Source organism: Fusarium solani, assembly GCF_023522795.1.
Source record: "Fusarium solani strain SB1 chromosome Unknown bctg00000008, whole genome shotgun sequence".
Classification (NCBI taxonomy): domain Eukaryota; kingdom Fungi; phylum Ascomycota; class Sordariomycetes; order Hypocreales; family Nectriaceae; genus Fusarium; species Fusarium solani.
In genome coordinates this window covers 2643490-2668823 of record NW_027072148.1, presented here as the reverse complement: position 1 = coordinate 2668823, position 25334 = coordinate 2643490, and the positions used below count along the sequence as shown (strand labels likewise).

Sequence of the window (25334 nt, the reverse complement as noted above, 5' to 3'; positions counted from 1 at the left end):
CAGACTTTTTTTCTCGTCTGAATCAGCTGCCGAGCATCGGCCCGCGTGAACTGCGCAAAGGATGCAAAGAATTGCGGAGGATCCAATAGAAGAGGACTCACAGCCTTGTTGACATGTGAAATGCGGGATAATTGATTACGCTGTGGCGGGGATTGAGACCCGCTCAGGCCAGGCCAGCCCCAGTTGGAAAGCCACCCTAGAGATGCGGCCACGTGCCCCTGTAAGGGCTGCCCTTCCTGTCTCCTTGATTGGTCGGCCGCCCTCCCTCCAGGCGGTGAGGATGCCCTGAATTGGGTGCGCTTCCAGTTTGCGGCTGGTCAGATGTCTGCTGAGGGCTGACGACGAAGGGCATTCCGGAGGCAGTGAGCTGAATATCTCGTGTTCAATATTTGATGTGGTGTTGAGAAGAAAAAGGAGAAACAAATACCCTGTAAATGCAGAACGTTACAGGGCGTTTAGCGGTTGGCAACTGCTCTACAGCGGCTGCATGACAGTTTTCCCCACATTCAACAATGGCGGGGAAAAGTGGATTCAATCTTTCGGAAAGTGGACATGGTCATGGGGACCTTCCCAAATTCAAGAAATTCCTCTCGTCCCTATTCGCACACCAAGATCCAATTTCATCATCACCAAGTCCATCCCCGAATATCATCACCCTCAGATCATCGCTTGTTACCTGTATCTACCTGGAAGAAAAGCTTCGAGCCGTCCTTACAAGCCACTGCCGTTATCTCCTTCTGTGCCGTGTCTCGGAGCCCCTCCACCAACCCCCACCACTTCCGCCAACTCACCGCACCGCACCGCACCTACAGTTCCGCTCGCTCCTCGACTTGTGACCCCCCGGTTACTCCCATCTCTTGTCCTGTTTCAACAATAATCTCTCAGTTTCAATCACAAGACGCAAACACGCTCTATCTCCTCCTACTATCACGATCCTCAAACCTACAACGCTCGCGCTCGAACCTGTTCCAAACATCTCCCCTGCCATGCTATAACGTCGCTTTCTCCGCCGCTACCGCTCCCTCCTCGCAGACGACCTTGTTCCCACGCTTGACCTGCGTGGGCCTTTATCATGGCCGATCTGCTGCTCCAAACCCGTGCGGTTCCTACCCACTCGAAACCCAAGTCTCCCGTCAAGTCGAACACGAAAGCGAAGCGTCCACCGAGCGTGTCCTCTTCGGGTCCAGCGGTCGTCAGTACGATTCAAAAGGCCATCAAACAGGCCAATGATACTTGGTTATGGTGCAAGGATGGTTTGACGGAAGACCAGCGCCAAAAGGTTCAACAGTTGGAAGAAAGGAAACATCATTTGGGTCTGCGCATGCAAAATGTGAGTTGCTGTCGCCTCTCCTGTCCCGTCACTTGCTAATAGGCCTAGGCCGAGTCTCGCGCGCAATGGGAGGCTGCCGCGAAAGAACTCGACGTTCTCGAAGGAAACGACGAGTGGAAACGAGACGCATCGTCGGGCGACTACAACCCCAAGCTGATCAAGGAGCGTCTCCAAGCCCTCGACGAAGCCCGCACCAAATGCGACGTTCATACCATGATGCACTTGATACGCACCGCCCTCTCTCGAGATCTCGGCGGCATGGATAATGTCGATCTCTACCGACACTCTTATTCAGGAACGAAGCATCTCATCGAGCGCTACGTCGAGTCCACAATACAGACAATTGAGGCTGTTGTCACACAAAGTCGGCTCGACCAGAGTGTTGAGTATCGCGACTTGCTTGAAGGCATCCTCTTCGCCCGACAGAGCTTCGGTCGAAGCGCTTTGCTCCTGTCAGGCGGCGGCACGTTTGGCATGTCCCATATTGGCGTGTTGAAGGCCCTGTTTGAGGCACAACTTCTACCAAGGATCATTTCAGGCGCCAGCGCCGGAAGCATTGTTTGCGCCGCCATGTGCACGCGAACAGACGAGGAAATCCCTCAGTTGATCGAGGAGTTTCCCTACGGAGACCTTTCCGTATTCGAGAGTCCCGATGGCACAGACGGCGTTTGGAACAACTTGCGCCGTCTGCTAACCGAAGGAAGTTGGTCCGACATCAAGCATCTTACTAGGGTCATGAGAGGCTTGATGGGAGACATGACCTTTCAAGAGGCTTACAATCGAACACGCCGAATTCTCAACATTTGCGTCTCGACAGCTTCCATGTACGAGCTGCCGAGACTGCTCAACTACGTCACGGCTCCCAATGTCATGATCTGGTCCGCTGTCGCCGCTTCATGTTCGGTTCCTCTCGTCTTCAACGCGTCACCTCTTCTCGTCAAAGATCCCATTACGGGCGAGCACTTGCCATGGAACCCAACTCCACAGCGCTGGATTGATGGCTCAGTGGACAATGACTTGCCCATGACGCGTCTCTCGGAAATGTTCAACGTGAATCACTTTATCGTTTCCCAAGTGAACCCCCACGTCGTCCCCTTTCTTGCCAAGGATGACCACTTGTCCCCTCAAAGAAAGCCGGAACGCCCCCAGCAAGTCAATACCGACGAGTTTGACTGGATGTACACATTGACATCTCTGGCGAGGGATGAGGCACTGCACCGACTTCACTTCCTGGCTGAACTTGGCATCATGCCCAATCTTGCCACCAAGTTTCGCAGTGTCCTCAGCCAGAAGTACTCTGGTGACATCAACATCCTCCCCGAGATGAGCATCAACGACCTCCCACGGCTGATGCGAAACCCGTCGCCCGAGTTCATGATGCGAGCGTGCCTTGTGGGTGAGCGGGCGACCTGGCCCAAACTGAGCCGGATACGAGACCGATGTGCTATTGAGCTGGCCTTGGATCGCGCGGTGCATAGGCTTCGGGCCAGAGTCATCTTTTCTGAGAGTCAGCGAGACCTGCGTCGCCTGAATGTCACCATGGGGAACATCCCCCTCAAGATCCCTCCCACAGCGCAGGCAGGACAAGCGGCGGCGGCGTCTGCCGAGACAAAGAACCAGAAGCGACATCGTCGGAAGTCTGGAAGCAGCCTCCTCGTGGCTCCCAGACAATGGTTACTCGTGGATGATGCCATCACCGACGATGAGACGGAACAAGAAGAGCGACTCGAGATGGAGTCCCGCCGAAGCCAGGTCGGGTCATCCCTTTCGCAGCGCAAGCCTCGTCTGAAGAGAGCATCTAGAAGCCAAGTTCACATTCACACCCGAGCTACACTCGCACCCTCAATTCACGCCGAGGAAACCAACCCAAACTTTAACTTTTCGAAGCCCATAACTCCACCTTTGAAGGGGGTGGATGACAATACAGAGGTGGCAGTAGATGAAGAGCCAGAGGAAGCCACTCCAGAGCCTTGGTCTGCACCAGCATGGCAACCACGCACAAGCATTTCGCCGCCTGCTGAAGAAGCTGAAACAAGCGAAGCATATCATTCCAGCGACGTCCACAGAGATGACACCGACATTAGTGATCCCGAGCCATATGACGTACATCAAATCTCAAACACTCCAAACAAGGCCCTCAGCGTAGAAAGCCGAGGGCGATATGGCCCAGAGGAGAGGGCGGGCTGGATTCTCTGGGACTAGGGAGACCAGCCGAGATATGCGAGAAGGGGTACAAGATGAGCATTTTGGCTTAGACGAGAGAGAGTACATCAAGACAAGAGGAGGGAGAGCCACCTTTAACATATTTTTCTTTCTTTTGTTTTGAGCAGCATTTTTGAGAGCGACTTCGAGTTGTTTTGGGATGAGCATTGTGGGATAATGGATGCATGGGAGGCAGTGGGTGGCAGTTATACCTCAAGTATTCAGATACGATATACCAATTATATTTTCAAGCGTACATGTCCTGGACTTCAGTTACCTATGTGACCGATGTATGGCCAGGTTATAATATTCGTGTGGCTAGTTCAGTCCCTTTTCTTTGGTAGTATATCATCTATCTCGTTTATCCCTTCCTAATTCTTCCTCATCATGTATGGTTCCATCTCGGAGATCTATGTCCAAAGGTTTTCGCAACCTCGCCCCATGACAAAAGTCGACTCTCAATATATGGCGTTCACCGTCCATCCTACGGCCAGTATCCTCGCAGCAACATAACAACTCCAAGACACCGCATACGAAACACCAGAAAATATGATGACAGCCAACCACCCATCTCCGTTACCAAGCCCGAGGAGAGCACCCCCTATAGGAATGCCCGTCAAGGTTCCAAAGCTCGCCGCCAGTAGAGCAGTTGACAGATATCGTCCGTAATCTTTCGAATCGCAGAGCTGGCCTATGCAGACAGGGACCAAGCTGACATTTCCACCGCTTGCGAAGCCCAGGAGGAGGGTGAAGGCTATGAGCATGGGTTTTGAATCTCCCGCTGGTAGCCAGAGTGCAAGAACGCAGATGATACATGCTCCAACGGTGATGATGAGGACGTTGAATCTGCCGATCCGATCTGAGATGATTCCTGGAACAACTCTTCCAACGACACTGCCGGCGTTGAGCAGCGCTGGGAGCATATAGCTGTTGGTAGATGCGTGTCCGTGTTCTGTGGCATATGACACGACATATGTCAAAGGAACCATAATCCCATATTCCATAAAGAATATTCCCACGCAGCATAGAGACAGCCTTGAATCTTTAAACAACCCAAACTCAGGCCACGCGGATTCAAACTGCTCACTCGGTGGTAGACGAGTCCGAATCAAAAGATTCGAAGGTACGGCGAGTAAGAGCAGAATAAATCCCAGCATCCGCATGCTCCAGGCAAATCCAATGCTCGGAAGGGTAGCTTGAAAGAGCAGAGGGAATATGATGCCGCCAATACCTCCCGCTGTGGAAGCAACGCCGACTGCAAAGCCACGGCGTTTGTGGAACCAATGTCCGATAACAGCGTATGCGGGAATGTTCATGAGAGAAGCTCCAATTCCAAAGACCATAGAGAAGCAGAGGATTATCTGATAATATTCTAGACACCGGTAAGTCATAGCTCTCAAGGAGTTGATAGGATATTACCTGAACATAAGCTCAACAACATAAAACTAACCACCACTAAAACACTGCCCACAAAGATGAGTAGTCGATGCCCGTGTTGATCAAATATAGGGCCCGCCAATAAGCCCAGGAAGTAAATGTTGAAGAGATACAGCGAAAAGATCCATGCCACAGTCGACGGCTCTTTATCTTGAAGCTGATTCTCCATAAAATACGACTCAAAAACAGCCGCAGTATTGATCACGCCAAAAACAGAGAGCATGATACAAAAAGATCCAAAGACGACGCCCCAGGCTCTAAAGCCGCCTTCTGGGTACGTAAGGACGTCATCATCAGGGCTTTCAGTCGTGTGATTATCGGTTTCCGATTTTTGGGTTGACTCGGGGTTTTGTAACGCCATTTTGAAGCGTAGGTATATCGAATGAGTAGGAAACGTTGAGCGGTGAATCCTTGCAGGTGGATGCGACGTCTTTATAAGGCGTTGAGTTGCATGGATTGGATGCATGGTCACTCATTCCTAATCGAGACATATGACTATTTGCTGAATAAGGAAGTAGAGCCAACTACAAATATCAACATAGAGTCAAGACTCTGTAGAGTTTCTATCTAACCTCTACGTTAAACAATTGCATATACTCATTTCTAGGAACATGCATTTATGCCTTGAAAAGCCAATTGTGATTCTGTCACATCCAAACAGCACTGCCATCCTCGAATATCCAACCATCGGCCGTCAACATGCAGCTTAGTCCGCCACGTCTGATGGATTGGTCGCCAAGTCCCAGGCCGCCTTAACTCTGCCTCACGAGGCTCTACGACTCTGCCAGACCTGAATTTTCCTCTTTCCTAGCCCAACTTCTCTCCTCTTTTGCTTCAACCCTGCTCAGCGACTTCTTTCCTGCCAACTCCTTTCTTCCCAGCGGACGACCGAACACACAAACATCAGTGGTCTCTGTCTATCAGGGAACGCCCACCTCCTCATTCGTCAAGATGAGTTTCGGATTCAGCGTCGGTGATTTCCTCACCGCTGCGCAGCTGGCGCACAAGATTCGCAAGAACTTTAACGGGGCGCCGAGCCAGTTTAAGAATCTTTCTGATGAGTTAGTATAGACTCCCGGCTGTATTGGACTAGAAGCTAAAGTCTCAGGACCAAAGTGCTGTCTATGTTACTCCAAGACGTCGATATCAAAGTTGACGAGTTGGATCTCACTGCTCAGCAAGAGACTAATCTAGAGCAAGCGATGGGCACTTGCGAAGCTGTTCTCCATGACCTCCAAGCTGTCTGTGACAGGTTCAGTGATTTGGACAGCACACATAGCAATCCTCGCAAATCTGTTCGACGAGTCTGGAAGAAGCTCAAGTGGGAGCCCACAGAGGCTGATGAGCTTCGGCAACGCATCAATTCGAGCATTGCGATGCTTACTGCATCGCTCAACCAACTTTCCAGGTGATATATACACACAAAGTGTCTTGGGCTACTGGTCTGACCAATTCAGCGCGACAACTGTAGCGGTAAAGAAGGGCGTCGACCGTCTGAACCAGTGTCAGGACCATCAAGAACGGCTCGCCATTCTCAATTGGCTCAGCTCTTTCGATCACACAGCTCAACAGAACGATATTTCAGCTCGGAGACAAGCGGGAACAGGCCTGTGGCTTCTTCAATCCCCCGAATTCGCTTCTTGGAGGTCCACCAATGGTCAAACTCTCTTCTGTCCGGGGATCCCCGGCGCTGGGAAGACGATTCTCTCATCTATCGTGGTTGAAGAACTCATGAAGCAGTTTCAGGATGATACAAGTGTTTCTGTGTCTTACATCTACTTCAATTATCAGCAGCAGGAGAACCAAACCATCGACCAGGTCTTTGGGAGCTTGCTTAGGCAGCTAGTAGCACGCCAATCTAATATCCCAGCCGCTGTTGAAGAGTTATACAGGGAGCATATTAGATGGGGCTCCAAGCTGGCATTTGAGGAAGTCTGTGACCTTATTCACAGGCTGTCCTCGCTATACTCAAGAGGCTTCATCATCGTCGACGCCCTCGACGAATGCCCCCTCCGAGACGGACGCCGGAACACCATATTGTCAGAATTCATGGAGCTCCAAACTACCCTCTCAGCCAACATCATGTGCACATCTCGGCCCATTCCCGAGATAGAGGCTTGGTTCCCCAAGGCCGTGTCGGTCGAGGTGCGCGCTAGTGAACATGACGTTCGGAAATATCTCGACGGCCAGTTCGGCCGTTTGCCAGGCTTTGTTGCACGTAACCCCGACCTTCAAGAACAGGTCAAAAGTCAGATAGTGCAGGTCGTGGACGGAATGTACGTGGCTCCAGACTCCTTTCGGCGATATCGCTGATCCTCCTAGGTTCCTACTCGCCCATCTCCATCTCGAGTCTCTAATGTACAAACGCACTCCCAAAGCCCTTCGTACAGCTCTCGAAGGACTTCCACGTGGCTCGACTGCTTATGACGATACCTACAAACAGACAATGAAGCGTATTCAGAAACAATTTCCTGATCGGGCGGAGCTCGCTGTGGACGTGTTGCAGTGGATCGTCTGTTCCAAGTCCCCTCTCACGGTATCGGAACTTCAGCATGCCTTGGCCGTGGAGGTTGGGGAGGAAGATCTGGACTTTGACAACCTCCCTGATGTTGATGACATGGTGACAGCCTGTGGAGGGCTGATCGCTGTTGATCAAGAAAGTGGCATCATCCGCCTCGTTCACTACACCACTCAGGAGTACTTTGAGCGCACCAGAGATACCTGGTTTCTGAATTCTGAAGATCAGATGACTGAGGTTTGCCTCACATATCTCTCGTTTAATTCATTTAGGGGAGCACATTGCCACAACCCAGACGAGTACCGGAAGCGTCTTCAAGACTGGCCTTTCTATCGATATGCTTGCAAACATTGGGGAATGCACGCCCATCAAACACCACCTGCGAGGATCTTAGCCTTCTTTCAGCTCGAACAGGCTTTTCGGTCCTCACTTCAGCCCTTGATCCAGGGCCCAGCTCTCTCGATATTTTCAGAGAACTATGAAGACAGATTCTGTGTTGACCCAGTGAAAGAGCAGACCAACGAGCTTCACGTGGCTGCTCATTTTGGTCTGGTCGGTGTTGTGCGCGAGCTCGCCGTTAGTGAAACTGTCGATGAGCCAACTTCCAGAGGTTGGACGCCCCTTGCCTTCGCGGCAGCGGAGGGTCAAGAGGCTGTCATCCGGCAACTGTTGGTCGACTATGAATCGGACGCAAACAGCCGGGATTCAGAGGGCATGTCTCCCCTACATCGAGCTGCGATAAACGGGCATGGGAGAGCTTGTGAGACACTTCTCGACATCGGGCGAGCCAATGTCAATCTCCTAGACTCTAACAGCCGAACCGCTCTATCACATGCTGCCGAAAGAAACTCGACCACCATCGTAGATATTCTATTGCGAACTAACAGCGTCTATCTTGGTTCAACAGAATTCGATGATCGATTGGCTCTCTGTTCTTCCAAAACTGGTGCTTATCGATCGCCCATGTTTTGTGCAGTTGAGCAGGGAGATGAGGAGATGGTGAAAAGACTGCTCGCGACAAATCGGGTGAATCTCACTACTTCGCTCTTCCGCTCAGCCATTTCAAACAGTCACCTGGGAGTTGCCAAAATTCTTCTCGACAGCGATGTCTTCGATGCTGACGCAACAGACAAGAATGGGAGAAATCCGCTGTCGTATGCTGCTGATCAAGGCTATGTGGAAGCCGTTGAAGTGCTTTTACAGAGATACAAGGCCGATGTCAACTCGAAAGACTACAACCAAACGACTCCCCTATCCCACGCTGTTGAGAGCGGCCATGAGCAAGTCGTTAAATTGCTTCTACAGACCCCGGGTGTCGATGTCAACTCGAAAGACCTCACTCAAAGGACTCCCCTCTCTTACGCTGCCGAGTATGGTCGTCAACAAATCGTCGAAGCGCTCCTACAGAGTCAAAACATTGATGTTAACGCAAAAGACCGCAACCAGAGGACTCCACTGTCTTACGCTTCTGAAGATGGCCACGAGCAAATCGTTGAAGCGCTTCTACAGGCTCCCAACATTGACATCGATTCAAAAGCTGCGGACCTCGACGAACACATCGCAGGCCGAACACCCCTGTCATTTGCCGCCGAGGGTGGCCATTCTCGAATTGTGCAAAGACTGCTCGAAACTGGCCACGTTGATCCAGACGCTTGTGGTAAAGGTTCTCATTGCCGGACCCCTCTAACATGGGCTATCCTAGGGGCATGTAGGTACCCCGTAGGGGTCCGAGATGAGCCCGAGAGGTTCATGGCCGTGGTAGATCTTCTCTTGAGAACAAAGCGAGTCGACGTCAACTACAAGTCTAGATCATACTATTATCTTCATCTCCCTACTTCTCGCGAAGTAGTACACGGCCACACACCTCTCCTGATCGCCACGAAGGCATGGGGTCCCCCGGGCATAATCAAGTTGCTTCTTGAGAACGGAGCTGATGCAAACGGGGCATCGGAAGACGGTGCAATACCGCTATCCCATGCTGCCAAGCGTGGAGACAAAGCGCTCGTAGATCTACTTATCGAGTATGGTGCAAAACCGGTGAAGCCAAAGAGAAGGCAGAGGGCAAAGGGTGGCTGGAATCAATCTCTTGTGGGGTGAGGGTGATGTAAGGGCCATGACAAGAAAAGCACCCTCTAAAGCAATTGTTGTTTAAAGATACAAAGCAAAATGAGGGAAATTTTTCTGACTGCCGTTCCCATCTGCTTGGACCTTGGACACGTCGTGAGACATCTAACGACCCTACTCGAGGGGGGCCGGCTTCTTGAGGGGAATGACCGCATTACGCACTCGTAGTTCATCCCATAGTGCTGTGTATAATCTGCAGTCGTGGAGCCGTTGCACGTGCACGCTTGCGGGTATCATTAGTAGTCAACAGCATGATAGTGATCTTGTCTGATTAGTCTAGTCGCTCATAATTCTACATGTACGGAAAATCTTTATCGTCCTCCCCAGTTCATAAGCTGCGGGTGACAAGCATCCCACCCGTCAAAGTACGGCTTCCTCTGCTCATCCCCAGCGCCTCCGCCACGAGCCAGGTACTCGAGCACCATGTCGGCCCAGAGCCAGCTCGCGGGGCCCCTACCCGGGTGCGTCTTGTCCTTGTACAGCATCGACAGCGACGTGATGATGCGGCCCCACTCGAACACCTCGTGCCCGGCCTTCTCGGCGATGGCTCGTGAAAGTCGGTCCAGGTCGTAGATGGTGGCGTCTCCGGCGTCGCTCACGCGGTGAATCGTCATGGATCGGAACATGGTTGGGGACTTGGGGAACTCGAGGGCGATGCGGCCGACGAACTTCCTCAGACGGGCAGCAGTGAAACGGACTTCTTGCCAGACCAACTGTCTCACTCGTGTTCCCATGGGGTAGACATCCTTCTCGTGGTTGGCCTCGCCGCTCTCCCAGAACGCTCGCTGGTCCCAGAGACCGCTCTGCCAAAGGATAAGATCAGGGTATCCGTTGGGGCCTTGGATCGTCTCGTTCATGGGTCCCCAGTACTGCTCCCAGCGGTCCTCAAAAGCGATAGCCTTCATGTCGGTCATCCACCACCAATCAGGTCGGTATGTGAAGGAGCCAGCAAAATGCCAGTGGACGAAGGTAAGGTTGAACTCGGGGATAGTGCAAGTGGCCGTCGTGTGCGGCGCCGGCTGTTGCATGCCTCGTCCAAGCTCCTTGCAGAAAAACTCCATCATGAATCGATCGACCGAGTCGCTAAAGAGCAGGATACGACGGCCCCAGAGCCAGCCCAGCTCGCCCTCGTTCTTCATGGGAGCATAGTCCTCAACGCCGGCCGTCTTCATATACTGAGCAGCCTTTCGTCGGCGCTGGCTCTCGGCAACGACAGCGGGCATCCATTGTCGGGGTGTGGATGATAGGTCGAGGTATTCGGATTCCACCTCGGTGGCGTTGAAGACGATTTCGCCGGCGGCAGGGTACACAGCGTAATCAGGGTCCTCGGCGTCGAGGAGGTCATCGGTGTACGGGATCCATCGTGTCTTCTTGTACTGATCGGTGCCGTTTATATCAGCCGGGATATAGAGGTAGCCTGGTCGGCGATAAGGGTCCTCGCAGTTGTACACCTGTGTGGAGGGTCTGTGATGGTCAGCGCCGAGCCAAGATAATGCCAAGTCGTCACGACACGTGGGCCATTGACGTCTGTGTGCCAACAGAGTCACAGGAGATGCATACTTGAAAGTCTTGTCCCAGTACTCGCCAGCCTTGCCGTGCGCATACTCTAACGGCGCCTTCAAAGAATCCGAGAAATAAGCAAACAAGACCAGCAAAAGAGAGACGCCGGCAGCAATAAGAATACAAGTAGTGACCGAGAAGCGCGGGGCGCGCGAAATGGAGGACAGCATCGTCAAGATGGCCAAAGGGAGCGTGATTCCGAGACAAGGGAGAAGAGGCAGGAACGGGATGTGGGAATAAGCGTACGCCTAAATAACAGCGACGGCCAGTGTTCCATCCGGGAAGGAAGATCCCTCCCTATTCCCCACTACCCCTATTTGCCGCCACTTTATTTGATCCAGACGCTTCAAGTGCGTTGCATTCGAACTCGACTTTGTCTGGCGTGCTGTGGCGTTCAATGGTGGCCTTTTGGCCCCGAATTCTCCAGCGCGTTTTCCCAGACGAGAATTGCAGCGGGAATGTATCAGATACTTGGCAAAGGGTGTCTCTGGCGGTTTCGGGTTGGTACCTGTTGACCTGGTCAATCAAGGGGACGCTCCACTGTGGGATGATGGGGGAGCTAACTGTGTCCGGACAGCCGACAAGCGCTGATGCATTTGACCCACCACGATCCAGATGCACCATGAAAAGCTTCAGCAGTGCCGACGCAAAAAGTGAAGCATCGCGATGGAAGAGATGTCGTTGAATTTCTCATCGCAGAGGGAAGGAGCGCGATCAAAAAGATTTCCTAATCGGGTTAGACGCCACGCGATACGGGCCGTTGGCGGAAGGCTGACAAGCGCTCAGAGGGAAGGAGCGTGATTTGGATATCAAAGCCGCCTGAGAATGCATCACCACCAACACCAAAATGCTCAGAAAACCACCAAAAATGCTCCAAAACGCAAAAAAATACCCGGACAGCTGTTTTCGACCACGCCAGGATTCGAACCTGGAATCTCTAGAGGGATCGGGTGTCCGAGAACCGAAATCTAGCGCCTTAGCCATTAGGCCACGCGGCCGGAGCTTGTTTGTTGAAGAAAGGCAGTCGTACGGCCCACCATGAGCCTGAGGTGGGAGGCACGTGCAGGGAGGGTCCTTCCACGACCGGAGAAGCCTCGACAGTCGTCGTTTGTATCAACGGATGCATGGTAAGGCTGAGGTCGCCGAGTGTTGGTTGTGAGGTCTGACGGCTTCAAACAGCTTGTACTGGCCTATTCTTAAGTATTCTTCCCAGGAGTTGGGTGCAATGGATTCTCCTAAATGCCTTCTACTCCTCCGACACCGTCCCTGAAGGAGCCGGCTACGAACGTGCTATGAAAGCATCATGATGATTTGAGGGTACCACGATCCTGTTACAAATTGCTTCCATGCATTCAAATCTGCTTCTTTTTTACCCCAAACTCTAGACTGTAGACTACACGATGTCTATCTTCATACCTGAGCGGCCTCAATTACCCTACAACAGTCAATTACCCCGCCAGCTCTCAACCAGCCCCTCCATCGGGTCGGGCGGTAGGCCTCCAGCGACAGACCGGACTTGCTGGCGACGTGGGGATGAAAGTGGATGTCAGGCAGAGCTGTCTCTGTCAATCACACCTGGACGCGAAGCTACGGCGTAACGCGATGTGATGCGAGGTTTGTGTGATTAGGCTTGGCTGCCATGGTGTGCTGGGCCCGGCAGTTTTGCGGATGGCGTATCGCCTTGATGTTGACGAAAACAAGGGACCATCACCACTCCAAATGCAGTCAAGAATAGTTTATTTTGTCAAGGATGGTCAATGCTAAAAACTCACTCTGATCAAATAGTGGCTCTTACACCGCGTCTATCCTCACTGCCACGTCTCACTGCCGTATCTCTCAACCAACAAGAACCCGCCCCGACTTCCGAAGCCCATGGAAGCGCACAGATGTGCCCGGCCCATCGCGCCATGGCAGGCAGGTGAGTTCACGCCGCAGGCGGGAGGATTGCGTCAGGAACGTCGCGATGGCAGCATTGCCGCTGGCGATGGCACAATTCTCGTGGGTGAACCAATCGAGGCGCGTCCCCAGCACGCAATACCGAACCTTGCCGTTCTGGGGCCAAGTGAGGGGCAGGTTGGCGGGTGGTGGAGGCTTGTGATGGTGGGGGAGAGATACATTATGAGTGAGGGGTGTCTTGTTTATTTGGTTTGGCGGGGTGATGAAGGGGATGAGGGAGATGATGATGGACAGAAGATAGATGATGAGAGTGAGAATAGATAGTGGTAATTGAATTGCTGTAATATAGAGATCAAGCAAGCTTGCTGGTACATGTGAGCGGTCCTACACTTTATGAGGTGGATTAACTTCAGGTCAAAAAGGTTGCACGCCGAGCTTCAACAGCCCCAACGTCAATGTGCCAATTCACCTCGTGGCGCCCTCAATTGGACTCATCTGGCCTCTGGGCGAGGCTGGATCGTCGCGGGCTAGCATCCCCTTGGGCGTGCCACTAGCCGGCGAGCTTTCCAACAAGGTGTAGCAGCTTAGCAACCCACTCGAAAAGGCTGAGCGAGTTGCGTGCGTATTCGGAATTCCTACCGGCCTGTCGTGCTTGCTCGGGAGAACACGTCTTGTCTATATAATCCCCGCCCCCTCCCTCATTCTTCCCTCCTTTCTTCCCTTTTGCTTCCCAAACAACTTTGATACCCTTTTTACTCAAAACTTCTTCAACTTCATCTGCCAAAATGTCTGCTCCCGCTCCTCTTCGTCTGGGCTCCATCGCCCCCAACTTCCAGGCCGAGACCACCAAGGGCAACATCGACTTCCATGAGTTCATCGGCGACAACTGGGTCATCCTCTTCTCCCACCCTGAGGATTACACTCCCGTGTGCACCACCGAGCTCGGCGCCATGGCCAAGCTTGCCCCCGAGTTCGCCAAGCGTGGTGTCAAGCCCATTGGTCTTTCTGCCAACACCATCGAGTCCCACGAGGGCTGGATCAAGGATATCTCCGAGGTCACTGGCGGCAACGTCGAGTTCCCCATCATTGGTGACAAGCAGCGCAAGGTTTCTCTGCTCTACGACATGTAAGCCGCCGCTTCTCATAGTATGTACGTCTGCTAACTAACTTCCCAGGATCGACCAGCAGGATGCTACCAACGTCGATGAGAAGGGCATTGCCTTCACCATCCGATCCGTCTACTTCATTGACCCCAAGAAGACCATCCGCACCATCCTCTCCTACCCCGCCTCCACCGGCCGCAACGCCGCCGAGATCCTCCGCATCATCGACTCCCTCCAGACCGGCGACAAGTACCGCGTCACCACCCCCATCAACTGGGTCCCCGGTGAGGACGTCATTGTCCACCCCTCCGTCAAGAACGAGGAGGCCAAGACCCTCTTCCCCGAGTTCCGTATCGTCAAGCCTTACCTCCGATTCACTCCTCTGGCCAAGGAGAAGGTTATTTCCCAGTAAAGGGATCACCACTTAATACCCAAAATGATACCGAGCAGATGTGCAAGGGGGATTTGAATGGGCGCAGTACGACCGCTGTCATGATACCAGTGGACGGAACCACCATGACTGGTCTCCTACTCTAGACTTGCCATTTGTGATAGCATAAAGATGAAGAATAAATGAAGAAATGACCAAAATTGTTCCTATCTGTCTACGTGAAGTGATAAAACAGTAACCGCCCAACTTTTGATCATGAGGCGCATCTAGAAGGCGGGGTTCGGACCATCGGTCGCCGATGGCGGCACCAAGTGGAGTAGGAGGTCCAAGAAGGTTGAAGAACCCTGCTAGACGGCGAAAGTCCCATCCAATGTGAACTCCGAAGGTGTCATGTAAACGCCGATGCTGATGAAGCCAACCAAGTGAGCAATATTCACACTCTCGGTCAGCAATTGAAGTGTTTTGAGAAGTGCACAGCGAGATTGGCTGACGACAGCCGTAGATTTCTCTTTGTAGGCCGAGTTCCGGAGGTTTGATGCTGCTGAAGTGGGTTCGTGACGCTGGGCTGACGTGAGTCTAGCTGTGTATCTAGCTACGATACCGGCAGCTTGAGCTAGCTGAAATCAGCCATGTTATTAGGCATTGGGTACATCGAAATTAGAAGATGAAGTTACAATCAAAGTCTGAATAAGCCATTCATGTTCATTCTGTGTTGTTTCGTAACTTACATCATCATCAATCATGTTGCATACAACCCAAGCATCAACAGCTACCCTATCCTCCTCGCAAATGAGCACCCAGACCTCTGCCGTTCTGCAAAAGAGCGGAATACTTGCCTACTGCTTGACAAAATAGAGTGACCTGGCAAGCCAACACCCAATGCCAACACCAACAATAGCATCCTTTTCACACTTGAACACAACAGTCCAGTCACCAGGCGCTGGAGCATCCATTCCACGCGGACATGAGAGAGTCCAAACATGACCACCAACATACCGCATCGGCTGTACTGGCCCCTCACCTCAGGAATCCGTCAAAGGCACCAAACATTACACCGCCCTGATCGTAACAGTGAAAGGTCGAATCAATCTCGTCGCAGTAAAAGTCGCCTTGGTAAAAGGCATTGTCGACGGGGGTGTCGCTCTGGACTACACGTACAGCCCTGAGGGTCCTGTGATCCTTCAGGCGTTCGATGTGAAGTGCATCTAAAGTGAGAGTCGCAGTCATGTCGCGAGACGCTCCACGAGAAGGCTCCGTGAGAGTGATGGACTCGGGATACCCAGCGTAGTAGATGCTGACTTTCCCCTTGACGCTCGGTGACACCGTGATTGCCAGAAAGGTCCTGTCGTCAATAAAGGTACCGAACCAGTCGGGAGTCGGTGCGACAACGGGGAACTGAGGTCTTTGGAGGTTCAGGATACCTCTCAAAACATGCTCAGCAAGTGTTCCCGCCTCTGACTCGTGGTTGATCATGGCAACGACAGAGAGACGTTCCTTTGGAACCTGAAGACGTCGAGACCGGAACCCACGTAGTGCACCGCCATGGCCAATAGTCTCCACTCCTTCAACGTCGACGTGGGAGAGACCGTAGCGATACACAGCCGGTGTGCCATCACTATACTGTGACGGTTCAATCGCAGCCCGGTACCAGCTCGTCGGATCAGACAGGCTGTGATCCAGATATCCCTCGTAAGCAACCATGTCTGAGAGCGAAGCCACAATGCCAGCGTCACCATCCCACTCTATACGGTTAACAGCAGGCGTATAGCCACGTTTCTCATCCCCCTCATATCCAACACACGGCTCAGGCAGCTTTGACGTGTCTGCGCACAGCCGTGCAGTCTTCATCCCAGCTGGACCAAAGACTCGCTCTCCCAGCAGCACCTCGAACGACTCTCCACTCACTTTCTCAATGATTCGCGCCAAGATGTGGAAATTGGTGTTGGAGTAGGAATACTCTGTCCCTGGCTCGAAGTGGAAGCTCCTCAGTCGGTCCCTTGCTTGCGGGCCGTCCTTGTCGAGGTCGAACCGTCCCTCCGGCTTGGCACCCCAGAGCGTGGTCAATGCCCAGTAATCACGAATACCGGAGCGGTTATCGCACAGGTGCTCCAGGGTCAGTTTGCCGTCCTTTGTCATCTCTGGACGCAGCAGCCGCTTGAGCTCAGCCTCGAACTGCCCCCTGATGTCACCCTTGGACATGGACAACGTCGGGTTACGCTCCAGGTCGAGCAGCACGGCGCATGTCATCTGCTTCGAGATGGAACAGATGGGCATCGGCGTGTCCGCCGTCATGGGGATTCTCCTGTCAAGGTCTGCGTACCCCCAAACGGTCTGCCCGAGGAGATGCCCATCCTTGACGACGGCGACAGCGCCTCCAGGTCCACGCAAGCGGGGAGGGATTGTCTTGAAGACGCTCTGGACAAGTTGCTCAGACACTGACATGGGTATAGATCACGTAGGGCTTCGCCGACGGGATGTGGGTATAAGTGCCGTGAAGGGCTGTAGTTGTTGGGTTTGAGTTTCGCTACCTTAACGGGCTGCATCACAACCCATGTCATAGAGCGGGCCAAGCCACAACTCGATGGCTCTGCAGGGTCCAACCGGAGTTAGCCTCACAACTGCCACCGTTCTCACCTCATGACTACTCCACTTCTCGGCGGTTTTAATTATCTTATACCCAGTAGATTCTTCACATGCCGTTGTGGTACCTCCTGCCCTATTCGGGCTATACCGAGGACGCTATAGGACCCTGTCTCGATATATCATGTATATAGATAACTACATCCCTTTTGCGAAATCTCTCTGTTGACCATGCATCCCTCCTTTCGCTAATCTCCTACAGTTGCCATTCACTCATTCAACATGAAGATCTCTGCATCTTCGTCCATTCTTTTTGCAGTCAGCAATCTGCTGCTGCTCGCCCGTCATGCCGTTGCTGAAGAATCATGCGCGTGCTCTGTCCGCTACATTGTAGTGGAAATGCCCAGCCAAGTTCCTACTGTTGCCGCTGCGCAGATCGAGAGTGCCAAACCCTCCGAGACTGTCAAGATTCCCAAGGCTTCCGAGACTGTCACGACCACGATTCGCCCAGCAACTCCCACTGCTCAGCACAACACCACCGTCATCTTTACGCCAGTTCCCCACCCTGATGAGGATCACTCCAACCCCGAGAACTGTGTCCCCAAGAAGAAGGTCAAGCTGTCCTATGGCGCCCCCAAGGGAACTGTCCCTGGAGGAAACGTCCCCGGCAATAAGACCGCAGATGGCTCCATCAACATGAAGATCGACATGAACAAGCCTGCTGTTGCTCTCGACACCATCGGATCCATCGCCAAGGTTCAGTGCAGCGGCGACTCCATCACCGTCGAGTTTGGAAAGGGAGAAGGTTTCAAAAAGGCCAAGGAGTCTTGGGTCAAGTACAGCGACTTTACCATCATCACCAGTGGCTCAAGCGGCTGCGACTCGGGATCTCAGCGTACCTTTTTCTCAGTTGGAAACGTCTCTCCCGATGAGAAGAAGCAGACCATTACCTGCAGTGCCTCAAAGGTGGACATTTCAGAGGTGGCTGGTGAGTTGCACACATGAAAACTGTTGCAATGTACTGACAAGTGCACAGACAGCTTTGAGATGGAGTTTTCTTCTATTCCCTCTACTACCCTCAAGAAGCGGCTCACGCTTGATCCCAGCGTTGCCCTGAGCTTCGGAGCTGGACTGCCAGAGGATACAATCCTGTTCAAGGAAGACCCCTGGGTGACTGTCAAGGCCGACCAGGCCGAGTTTGCGTCTACTGTCACGTTCTCGGGATACCTCAAGTACAACTTCTGGGGATTCAAGGTGAGTTTCTGAATTTCATTGAACCAACCCTTGGATACATGCAAGCTCTTTGACATGCGGGTGCTGACCGTCTTAGCTCGAGCATCTCTACTTTGACATTGACACCCAGTTCTCTGCCGACGTCGCCCTGAGCGCCGATGTCGCAGCTGCCTGGTCTCGATCCATTCTTTACGACCCTGATTCTCTTACTTTCAACCTTATCGACGTCCCAGGAATCGTCTCTCTCGGCCCAGGTGTCGGCTTCGCCGTTGGTGTCGATATTGATGCCTCAGGTGCCGTTTCCGTGACCGCTGGTGCTGGCATCTCTATCCCTGATGGAAACGTGCATCTCGACGTCCTTGACTCAGCCAAGAACTCTGCTACCGGCTGGGTGCCCCAGTACACTTCTTACGCCAACGTTAGCGAGAGCGTCGAAGTTGGACTCAACGCTAGCACATCTGTGACTGTTCAACTGGCCGTGAAGGTCCTGGGAGGACTCATCGACCTCAGCAGCGGTCTCACAGCTAAGCCCGCTTTGATCAACAAGTTTACTCTCGACTCAGAGCAGTCTGCCAGCGCTTCGACCAACGGAACAGCTACGCACGTCGGAGGAGCCTCTGGAGGAGTTGTCGGAGACTGTGATGTCACCTTCAAGTCCGACTTTGTCTTTGATCTTGTTGGATTCGCTACAAAGTGGTGGAGCGCCAACCTGTACCATGTCGAGCTCCCCATCACTGATGTCTGCTATGATTTCGACGCTCCCAAGAACACGCAGAGCAAGGTGGCTGGAACGGTGGTTTAATGACGGATAGTTGCTTCGGCTGGCTATATTTGCAAAGCCCGATGGATATTAGCCGGAACCGACCTCGGCTCATGTCTGAATAGGCAGATATCAACCCACTTGAATAGAAGCTAGTCAAGATTATTACACCCATAGAGTTCCCGGGCCGACAACTATCTATGCATGGAACTTCAGCTGTGATAGGCTTGCAGTTCGCTTAGAGGGTGACCAAACCGCATACTGATTGTAGTCGATGTTTAGAAGCGAGTTGTAAGCCGCGCGTCTCATCACACTGCGCAATGCAGCTATTGATGACCGCCAAGCACCATCTTTCTGAATCCGTTTCAAAAGAGGGTCTAGACCACGCGTTTCGGTCACATGCCGTTATGTTTCTGATTGTTGGTGACGGTTTCGGAACTAATCCTTGTTTTGGTTGTCGTTTGTGGTCTCGCGTATATGCGGGTTGGTTAGTTTCTTGATTAGTTTAGAAAGGCTGCCGAGATGGATGCCCCGTGGGGTGTGAAACTGCCTTTTGATGTCTAGAATGGGAATCATGGTCGGAGTGGTTTTAGAATGTTTCGTTTCGTCCTACATGTTGATCTCTGGACTTCCGTAGAGGGGATCTTTTGTCACCGCTGACATTGATCCTTGAGTATCCACGCCTCCAACGAGCAGCATGTGAAACTACTCTAAAGCAACCTCTAATATTCACATCTTGCGTAGCATTGCCTTAGAATGCATGGGCAAAGTTGGGATGAATTTCAAGCAGCCAAGACGTCGTAGCGTATGCAGAAACCGTCGCGTACTCGCTCCAAAGCCGAAATATCCTTGCCTGCCTATTTGTGATGCCAAGACAAACTCTACATCTATGAGAAACTCTAGATCCCAGCAGATGCAAAGCATAACAAGAGTCAAGCCGAAAGACACCCCTTTGAGCAGGTGGATGGGATCCAATGCGGATGTGGAGATAAGAGCATTTTAATTACGATACCCAATGCAAACAATATCCTCAAACACCTAGTTAATAAGATCTTCTATCTAAACCTTAGAATAGTTAGACACCCTTATTCTGAAACTTATCATGTCTTTTATGATCAGAGACAAAAACCACCTACCCACTTCATCTTACGTCAGTACCTCCATAGCGGTTACCACCCATCACAAGACCAACCTAGCTGCAGGGACCCTTGTCGCTAAAAAAGCAACACATTGCTTCCACTGGAGTTCTAGGCGCTGTCACACTTTCTAGGGGGGTTGACAGCTAACGCGTTCGGTTTTCTTGGCGGTAAAACAGTGGACGGCGACTACGACTACGCCGCACCTTCCCACTGGAGGTTGTGCACTCTCATTGGTCGAATCATCCCGTCTGCCAGTGGTTGCCGCCTTCCTCTAGTGACTGCTGGAGCTCCTTCTGAGCGCTGATTGCACCATGCTGTCTGAAACAACCCGTCTCTCCTCCATCATTTTCCTCACCGAAAGATCAAGACCGAGAAATCGTCATAATCGTCGATCCCAATCGCTGAAAAGCAACTTCTCTAGGTTCAGAATCTGACCGTCGCTGCCCCTGACTTTTTTCCGCGAACGGGATACGGATACTGCCCAAGGGATCCGCTCCACCGTTGGGACCGACCGAGACCCCCAGAGAAGCGCACCACCAATCCCGGGTCCACGACGATCAACGCCCACAACAGCGCAGCTGCTGCCGCCAACACCACCTTCACTGAATAGACAGAGACTTCGTCTCGTCTCATCTCATCTCCTCGTCTGGCGCTAAAACCTCGCACCTGCAGCTTCGCATCGCGTCGAACCCCCGAGGAGAAATCCCCGTTTCCCACGCGGACTAGTGCTACAGCTCGACCCCCCTGGAAACGAACCCCTCGGATCCCCTCCTTGACGTTCGTTTAGTGTCCGTGCGCGGGCTGCCAACGCACGCCCTGTCACTTCGTCTGGCTGGTGTCGGTGTCCATTTGTCCCCTTCATCACGACTTCAGACTGCCACTGCGACCCTGCTTTCGCTCGGACGTCTCTGAGTGGTTGTTGGATCTAGACTTTGTGCGCTGCACTAGCTGCAGTGCGCTCCAGTGTTCGGGTTCGGCTGTCCACTTCTCCCGTTTTGCCCAAACCTCCTGGACGTCGACAGATTCGATTCCACGCCCGCGACCCTGACCGAAATTACCACCTGCAACCTCTTGACCGACTGCCCCGTATCGCGGCCTCTCGGGCATCTTGACGAACGGTACGTACGCCTTGCTTCCCCTGCCTCCGCTGCCTGGTCCTTGTCTTGTTCTCTCTGTCCCGCCGTGTCCCTGTCGTTCTTATCCTCGTTCGGTTGGCCGCCTGTCACATCTCGGTCCTGTCTCCAGACGGAGCCTCTTCCCCCGCGACCAGCAACCGCCACGGCCCCTTCCGTTCACCTCCCTGAGTCCTCGTGTCTCTCGACTACGCCTCTTGTCCTTTTACGCTTCCGTCATCATCTCTCTGCCCTCGCCAACCCTGGCTCAAAGTCCCCATCTAGACCCATCTTGAGCGGTGACCTCCCTGGTCTCACCGGATCGCCCTCACGATCTCCAGCGCAACGTCTGTTAGGCTCACCCGTTCCCTTGGCTCCCATCCCTTCCTTGGCTTCCGTCTCGAGGGCAGCTGTCATTTTGCGAGTTCCTATTTGGTCAGCTACTCGCCCAGTGCTACCCTTTATCCCCGCGATTCTCTTTCCTTGTCTTTTGCCAGATCCATCATCTCATGTTTTGCTACTTGCGCCATCCACTCGCCAACCGACATGGCTGATTCCTCAGAACTAACAGTCCGGCAGGATCCTCCCGCCGTCGACGACTTTTCCCACTTTTCCGATTCAGACTCCGATGACGGACGACCGCCGCCGACGACCGCTCGATACACTCCCGATCTGCTCTCAGGCGTCTATCGAGGCATTCGCAAGCTACCCTCAGTCAAGCTCTCTCGCAGCCCTTCCCGCCTCAACCTAAAGAGTTCCTCGTCGAGTTTACACTCTGCAAGCTCGTCCACATCGAGCGTTCAGAAACCATCCGAGAGTTCGGCCATCCAGCATGTTCGAAATTTGAGCCTACAATATAGTCTTGCGAAGCCTCTACCCCGACCACCTCCCAATCGAGATTCTGCGTCGCCACTGGATTCCAACTCTCCCACAAACCTACCGAGCGTCCCTGAGGGTCAGGTCACGCCAAACTACCCTGATCCATCACCGGCGCAATCGCCAGTACCACCACCGCCACCAAAAGAACCCGCCATGGACAGCCGGACAAGCACTATGGATTCGAACTCTTCGGCGCCACCGCAGCACATGTACGGTGCTAACGAGGCCAACAACAGCATGAGCAGTGTGTCGAGCTCTTCCAGATACGAGGGACCCCAAGATCCCAACAATAATCTGAAGCCAGGGGCCGCCGGGGCGACCTCTGCTGGACCATCACCAAATGTGACACAGGGTCGTTCAAACCCGGTTGGAGGACCGTCACAAGGTCCTTCCACACACCTCTCTGGCCTCATGTGCAATGTGCATCGAACGACAGGCCGAGAGCCCCATGCGCTAGTTGGAGCCACAACCACAATCTTGGGGGACAAGCTCTATGTTTTTGGAGGAAGGATTCTGTCTAGAAGCCGACCTGCCCCTTTAACATCAGATATGTACGAACTGGATCTTATTAGGCGACATTGGACAAAGCTGGAGACGACAGGCGATGTTCCACCTCCTCGATACTTTCACTCCATGTGCGCGCTTGGAGATACCAAGATGGTCTGCTATGGAGGCATGTCGCCTGCCCCTAACCAACCCCCTGGCGGTGACCAACCTGAAATCACCGTCATGTCTGATATTTACATTTACGACGTCACGACTAAAATGTGGACATTTATCCCGACCCAGGACCCTCCTCAAGGCCGGTACGCCCACTGTGCCTGTATACTTCCTTCATCCGCTACCTTCTCCTCGCACCGCGCACCTCTATCCGCCCTCCAGCATAACCCTTCATCCGGAAACCCCAACGAAGGTCGCATTGGTATCAACATTGACGGCACAGGTGGTGCTGAAATGGTGATTGTGGGTGGACAAGACGGCAGGAACAACTATATCGAGCAAATCAGCGTATTCAACTTGCGAAGCCTGAAATGGACATCCACACAGCCTCTGGATAGGAGTTGGGGTGCATACAGAAGCGTGACGGCTCCATTGCCCCCTGCGGTGGCAGCCAAGCTCGGTCGACGACACTCGAATGGGGTGCAGCGAACAGAGGGAGGAATCAGCCAGGAAGCCCGGGAACCAGGATCGTCTATGCTCATTTACTGCAACTACAACTTTTTGGATGTCAAGCTGGAACTGCAGATTCGCGCACCAGACGGAACTCTGACAGAGAGGCCCATGTCGGGAACATACTCACCTCCCGGATTGCGGTTCCCCAACGGCGGAGTCATCGATACACACTTTGTGGTCAGCGGGACGTACCTCACCTCGTCTCGACAGGAGTATGCTCTCTGGGCCCTGGATCTGCGGACGCTCACGTGGAGCCGGATTGATGCTGGAGGAAGTGTGTTTAGCCAGGGCAGCTGGAATCGCGGAGTGCTTTGGAACCGACGAAACACGTTTGTCATTCTGGGCAACCGGAAGAGAAGCCTCGTCGATGACTATAATCACCGACGAATCAACTTTTCCAACGTGTGCATGGTTGAGCTGGAAGCTTTTGGGTTCTATGATAACCCACGCAAGACGAGCCCTCTGTCTGGTTTCATCTCTGCCAGCAGTCCTTATGCCGGTCCTGGACTCAGTCTCGCGCGCAAAGCTGGGTATACGGCCGGTGGTAGGCACCACTCGAGGGCGAGCGAAGAGCTTGGCGAGAAGGCATTCACTCTACGAGAGCTGTCAGATATGGACATTCTGTGCATCGGGGGCGAGCGGATCCCTGTCAACTCGAGGATTGTGGGACGACGATGGGGACCTTACTTTGTGCAGCTACTGAGAGAGGGCACAGCAACTCAGGATGGAAGTGACGCCATGACTCTCCGGTCTGGTCTGGCGAGCAATCCCCTACGAGCATCGGCCATCACCATCACGCCGAGTTCGAGGACAGCCGAGAGCTCCGGATCCATGAGTAGCACTATTGGATCATTGGGCTCAACGGGTATCCCAGCAAGTACAGCACCTTCAAGCATCTCTGCTGGGGCCATGGGCCATGAGGCCAATCCGACCAACATCAATGCCGCGCCTACGCCTCATTCGCTACCACCAAACTCACGTCCGCGATGTCTTTACCTGCCACACACATATCTCACGATCCAGGCCCTCCTTCACTTTCTCTACACGAGCTCCCTACCCCCGCCATCTTCTCCGCTCTGCACACCACAGATTCTCTGCTCGCTCCTGCAAATTGCGCGACCCTATCGTATCGATGGGCTTCTTGAGGCAGTCGTCGAACGACTTCATGCTCTGCTTGACAGCCGAAACGCAGCCGCCGTGTTCAACGCAACAGCAATGGCTGCCGGTGGAGGTCGTGGCATTGATGGATCGCTCAACCCCAACTTCTTTGTGGGAACCCTGGACCCTATTGGCTCGCCTACTGCCACATCCGACTTTTCCTTGGGCCATGGAGCTAGCGACAGCTTTTCTTCAGATATCCAGGCGCGAACCGAAGGTCTTAGTCTCAACACGAATGTACAGCAGCCTAACCGTCCTCCGAGCGACGAACTGTCAGCGACGACAAGCCATAGCGGTTCAGAGTGGAGCTCTTCAGAGATTGGTGGTAGCGAGCGGGAGAACTTTGTGTGGAGTGGCGAGCTCAGTAGCGTGATTGGGCTGCAGAAGCGAGGATTGCGAGGGCTGATGGAGGGCAGAAGGATGAGAGAGAGGACAGGGACGACTGGTGGAAGCGGCATGGGACCAGGGTACTCTGGCGGCCCAAGCCAGCCTCGAGTTGGGCTGGGAATAGCAGGATCATGAGGTGGTTGCTGGAGGTGAAATTGGCATCGCATCGGATGGGTAGGCAAGCAACATTAGCGCGGGAAACCAAAATAAGTAAAACACTGGCATGGCATGTGTAACGAAACGAGTCACGGTCTATCTATGTATAAGAAAGGAGGAGGAGGATGTCGAGTAGCAATGTACATGGAGCACTGCATGCATGGCATGGATGGGCATATCATAACATATAAGATAT

At 53.1% G+C, this 25334-nt stretch overlaps 9 protein-coding genes across 9 annotated transcripts; 5 read left to right on the top strand and 4 right to left on the bottom strand.

Annotated features, from left to right (window-relative positions):
- Positions 1-1072: 1072 nt before the first annotated feature.
- MRS44_012896 (uncharacterized protein) lies at positions 1073-3532 on the top strand (the record flags this gene model as incomplete). The annotated part of the gene is made up of 2 exons (XM_046278986.2): positions 1073-1330; positions 1379-3532. 2 exons carry the CDS (start codon positions 1073-1075, stop codon positions 3530-3532), a joined length of 2412 nt encoding a protein of 803 aa, XP_046126528.2.
- A 458-nt stretch (positions 3533-3990) lies between these two features.
- On the bottom strand, positions 3991-5330 carry MRS44_012895 (uncharacterized protein; the record flags this gene model as incomplete). Its single annotated transcript, XM_065618951.1, has 2 exons — positions 3991-4893; positions 4983-5330. 2 exons carry the CDS (start codon positions 5328-5330, stop codon positions 3991-3993), a joined length of 1251 nt encoding a protein of 416 aa, XP_065475023.1.
- Positions 5331-5920: 590 nt separating this feature from the next.
- On the top strand, positions 5921-9584 carry MRS44_012894 (uncharacterized protein; the record flags this gene model as incomplete). The annotated part of the gene is made up of 4 exons (XM_065618950.1): positions 5921-6030; positions 6078-6377; positions 6427-7245; positions 7292-9584. 4 exons carry the CDS (start codon positions 5921-5923, stop codon positions 9582-9584), a joined length of 3522 nt encoding a protein of 1173 aa, XP_065475022.1.
- Positions 9585-9922: 338 nt separating this feature from the next.
- On the bottom strand, positions 9923-11341 carry MRS44_012893 (uncharacterized protein; the record flags this gene model as incomplete). Its single annotated transcript, XM_046277528.2, has 1 exon — positions 9923-11341. The coding sequence occupies one exon, from the start codon at positions 11339-11341 to the stop codon at positions 9923-9925; it is 1419 nt and encodes a 472-aa protein (XP_046126530.2).
- A 2511-nt stretch (positions 11342-13852) lies between these two features.
- MRS44_012892 (uncharacterized protein) lies at positions 13853-14582 on the top strand (the record flags this gene model as incomplete). The annotated part of the gene is made up of 2 exons (XM_046279706.2): positions 13853-14193; positions 14243-14582. 2 exons carry the CDS (start codon positions 13853-13855, stop codon positions 14580-14582), a joined length of 681 nt encoding a protein of 226 aa, XP_046126531.1.
- A 326-nt stretch (positions 14583-14908) lies between these two features.
- Positions 14909-17003, bottom strand: MRS44_012891 (uncharacterized protein; the record flags this gene model as incomplete). Its single annotated transcript, XM_065618949.1, has 3 exons — positions 14909-15178; positions 15290-15374; positions 15583-17003. 3 exons carry the CDS (start codon positions 17001-17003, stop codon positions 14909-14911), a joined length of 1776 nt encoding a protein of 591 aa, XP_065475021.1.
- A 420-nt stretch (positions 17004-17423) lies between these two features.
- On the top strand, positions 17424-19176 carry MRS44_012890 (uncharacterized protein; the record flags this gene model as incomplete). The annotated part of the gene is made up of 3 exons (XM_046277529.2): positions 17424-18129; positions 18178-18395; positions 18472-19176. 3 exons carry the CDS (start codon positions 17424-17426, stop codon positions 19174-19176), a joined length of 1629 nt encoding a protein of 542 aa, XP_046126533.1.
- A 1958-nt stretch (positions 19177-21134) lies between these two features.
- MRS44_012889 (uncharacterized protein) lies at positions 21135-21380 on the bottom strand (the record flags this gene model as incomplete). Its single annotated transcript, XM_065618948.1, has 1 exon — positions 21135-21380. One exon carries the CDS (start codon positions 21378-21380, stop codon positions 21135-21137), a length of 246 nt encoding a protein of 81 aa, XP_065475020.1.
- A 551-nt stretch (positions 21381-21931) lies between these two features.
- MRS44_012888 (uncharacterized protein) lies at positions 21932-25117 on the top strand (the record flags this gene model as incomplete). Its single annotated transcript, XM_046271572.2, has 1 exon — positions 21932-25117. The coding sequence occupies one exon, from the start codon at positions 21932-21934 to the stop codon at positions 25115-25117; it is 3186 nt and encodes a 1061-aa protein (XP_046126535.2).
- Positions 25118-25334: the final 217 nt, after the last annotated feature.